At 18.3% G+C, this 3,119-nt stretch overlaps 1 protein-coding gene across 1 annotated transcript; it reads right to left on the bottom strand.

Moving 5' to 3' along the window:
- Nucleotides 1-2,309: 2,309 nt before the first annotated feature.
- Nucleotides 2,310-2,882, bottom strand: ENU1_191490 (hypothetical protein; the record flags this gene model as incomplete). Its single annotated transcript, XM_008861830.1, has 1 exon — nucleotides 2,310-2,882. The coding sequence occupies one exon, from the start codon at nucleotides 2,880-2,882 to the stop codon at nucleotides 2,310-2,312; it is 573 nt and encodes a 190-aa protein (XP_008860052.1).
- Between the last annotated feature and the right edge of the window lie 237 nt (nucleotides 2,883-3,119).

Consider the following 3,119-nt stretch of genomic DNA (forward strand, 5'->3'; position numbering starts at 1 on the left):
AGATTCATTTTTTCTTTGCTAATTTTCGTATCCTTGTTGAATAATTATTAAATCAAAATGAAATAAGAAATAAAGAAATTATAGAAAGAAATTAATAAAATAATTAAAGAAAAGATGAAAATCAAAAATCATTCAAGAAATATGAGATTATTAAATACAGATTGTTGAAGAAATTGAAGAAATAACAATATGCACAAAAATGGATAAATAAATCATTTTGAATATTAAATGAATGCAAAGAAGTGTTTGATATTTAAAATAGTTCAACAGAAATATAATTTGATAATAAAATTAATAAAGAATATATGAAAAAGAAGTGATAAAATATTGTATTATTAATATCATAATGAATTGGTATTATAACACAGAAATATTGATAAATTAATTGTTGAAATAGATTATATGAAATATCATCAAAAATATTTCAATTGAAAATATTGAATTTGGAAATAATAATATTAATTGAATCAGTCACATTATTCTTGTACATAAATATAATACATTAAAAAGAGTCATTAATCATATTTATTCAATTGAAATTGAATTGTTTGCTGTTAAAGATTAATAAAATATGAATTAATAAAATATATGTTTATATTAATTACAATTGTTGAACAATTTGAAATATAAAATTTGTAATAAAGGTTGTAATAAAAGTTAATGAAAGTTGATATGAAATGAATGAATAAATGAAATATTGAACTTATATAATATTTGAACTTCAATTCATATTATTATATTGATTCATTCATTGTTATTTTTATTATCATTATACATATTCTTGAATAAATTATTTCATTATATAAAATGGTTGAAATGAGTGAGTGAGAAACTAAATAAATAATTAGAAAAGAATCAATTAATATAAACAGAAATGATTAAAATATGAATAATAAAATATAAAATATATTCAATTATTTAATGAAGATAAAAGAAAATTGATATTCACTGTTTATAATTTATCAAAAGTTATAATGAATATTTCATTTATATTTGTTTATAATATATTTATTTATGTTTGAAATAAATCAAAATATTACATTTTTATTGTTTTTATTGTTTTGATAATTGAAAATTAAAGCAAATACATTAATTATAACATCATTCATTTAATTATTATCAATTTATTATCACTTTATGTTATTTTATTTCTTTATATTATTCTCAGGATTTCATTTTATTTTAGTATTTAGAAATTCATAATTGTTATGAAATTATATTGAATTAATAAATTACACATCATTTGTATGTAACTATTATTTGTTTGCGATTTTAATCCATTTTTTAGAATTTCATTACATCATGTACATCATGTTAAATACAAAAAGAGTTGTTTTATTATTGAAACAATAAATAGAAAATATTAAAATGAAATTGAAATACATGAAGTATAGAATAAATTAACAACTCATCACATTATTTGAATAAAAAATGGATTAATGGAAAAATAAATAGATGATAAATGAAGAAATAGAAATAAGAAAAAATATAAATAACATGTTAATAGAAAAATGAAGACGAACCATATTCACAAACATTAAATTTCATTAATTTTTGAAAATGAATAAAATGAAGAAGAAAATCAAAAAGAATGAATGAGAGTGAATGAATAATAAAATGTATAAATATTATACAATTGATATATGATTTTGTATTTATGACACTTTATTATTTATTAAATATTTATAAATTGATAGTAATAAATTGAAAATGTATTTAGTTCATTCAATTCACAACATATTGAAATTTACATTTATGAAATAGGTAAATTAATGATGAAATAATAGAAATTCATGATACAAATGATAAAACAATATAAAAGAAATAACAAATAAATAGAATAGAATAACACATTGTAACAATAAAATAAATGAAAGAAAATGTTTAGAAACAAACAAAACATAAAATAAGAATAATAAAATAAAGAAAAGAATATAAAACCAACAAAATGTAAAGTTATAATAAAGGTAAATAAATAATAATAAGAGAAATTTTAATATTTCATGAAAAACAAATAGAAATAAAAGAAATAAACATATCAAAATATAATGTAGTTAATTCAATTGATATAAATTTAACCCAAATAAAAATAAATAATAAAACAAATGAATGAATGAATGAAATAATACAAATGAAATAAATAAATAAATACAAAATGTTCTTAAATAATCATAAATTATTTATTTTATATTAAATTAATATAATTTGATAAATGGTTTAAATTTTTTGAATGAATATGTTTATTTGTTTGGATTGTTTGAAATTCTTTAAAATAAATTCAAATGTAAAAATCAAAATTACGCATCATTTTATTTTTTCATATTTTTTGGTTTTGGAATTTCATATCTTATTTTTTTTGTTCCTTTCTTTTTCTTTTCTCCGACAAATTTAACAGGTTCAACTGTCTTTAATCTTTCCATTTCTTCAATTTCTTTCTCTAGTTTCTTCAGCATCACTTCTTGTTCTTTCTCACTTTTACCTTCCATGTTTCTTTCATATTCCTCTTCTCGTTTTCCTATCATATTATTGATAACTTGGTTCATATATGATGTTAACTCTCTCATCTTCTTTTCTTCTTCTTCTCCTATTTCTCTCATTCTTTCCATCATTCTTTCTCCTTCTTTTTCAATTTTATTGATTTCTGAATAAATGTTTTGCTTCTTCATAAACATTTCATCCATTTGGTCATAATGTGTTTCCCACGCTTTAAATCCATCTCCTTCTTCTGGTCTTTTATATCTTTTCTCCGTAATCATGTATTCTTTCATTATTTTGATTATTTTCTCTGTTTTTCTTGAATACCCTTCAATAAGTTGAATTAATTCTTCATATCCACTTTCTTCAATACTTTTTTCTATTTCTTGCTTTGTTTGTTTTTCCATCTTCTTCTCTTCTTCTTTTCTTTTTATAAATTATTAAGTTCTATTTCTATTACAATATACAATGAAAATTATATAGAAATAAATTACATAAACAAATAAAATTAGATGATATTATCATGGTTATAACTATAGTCATTATTAAATAAATAATAGCAATAGTTATATTATTACATTTTATCATAATTATAAACACCATAATCACTTCTTATTTAAACACATTTATAATAAAAATAAAAG

This window comes from Entamoeba nuttalli (assembly GCF_000257125.1).
Source record: "Entamoeba nuttalli P19 unplaced genomic scaffold asmbl_9000, whole genome shotgun sequence".
NCBI classification, from domain to species: domain Eukaryota; phylum Evosea; order Mastigamoebida; family Endamoebidae; genus Entamoeba; species Entamoeba nuttalli.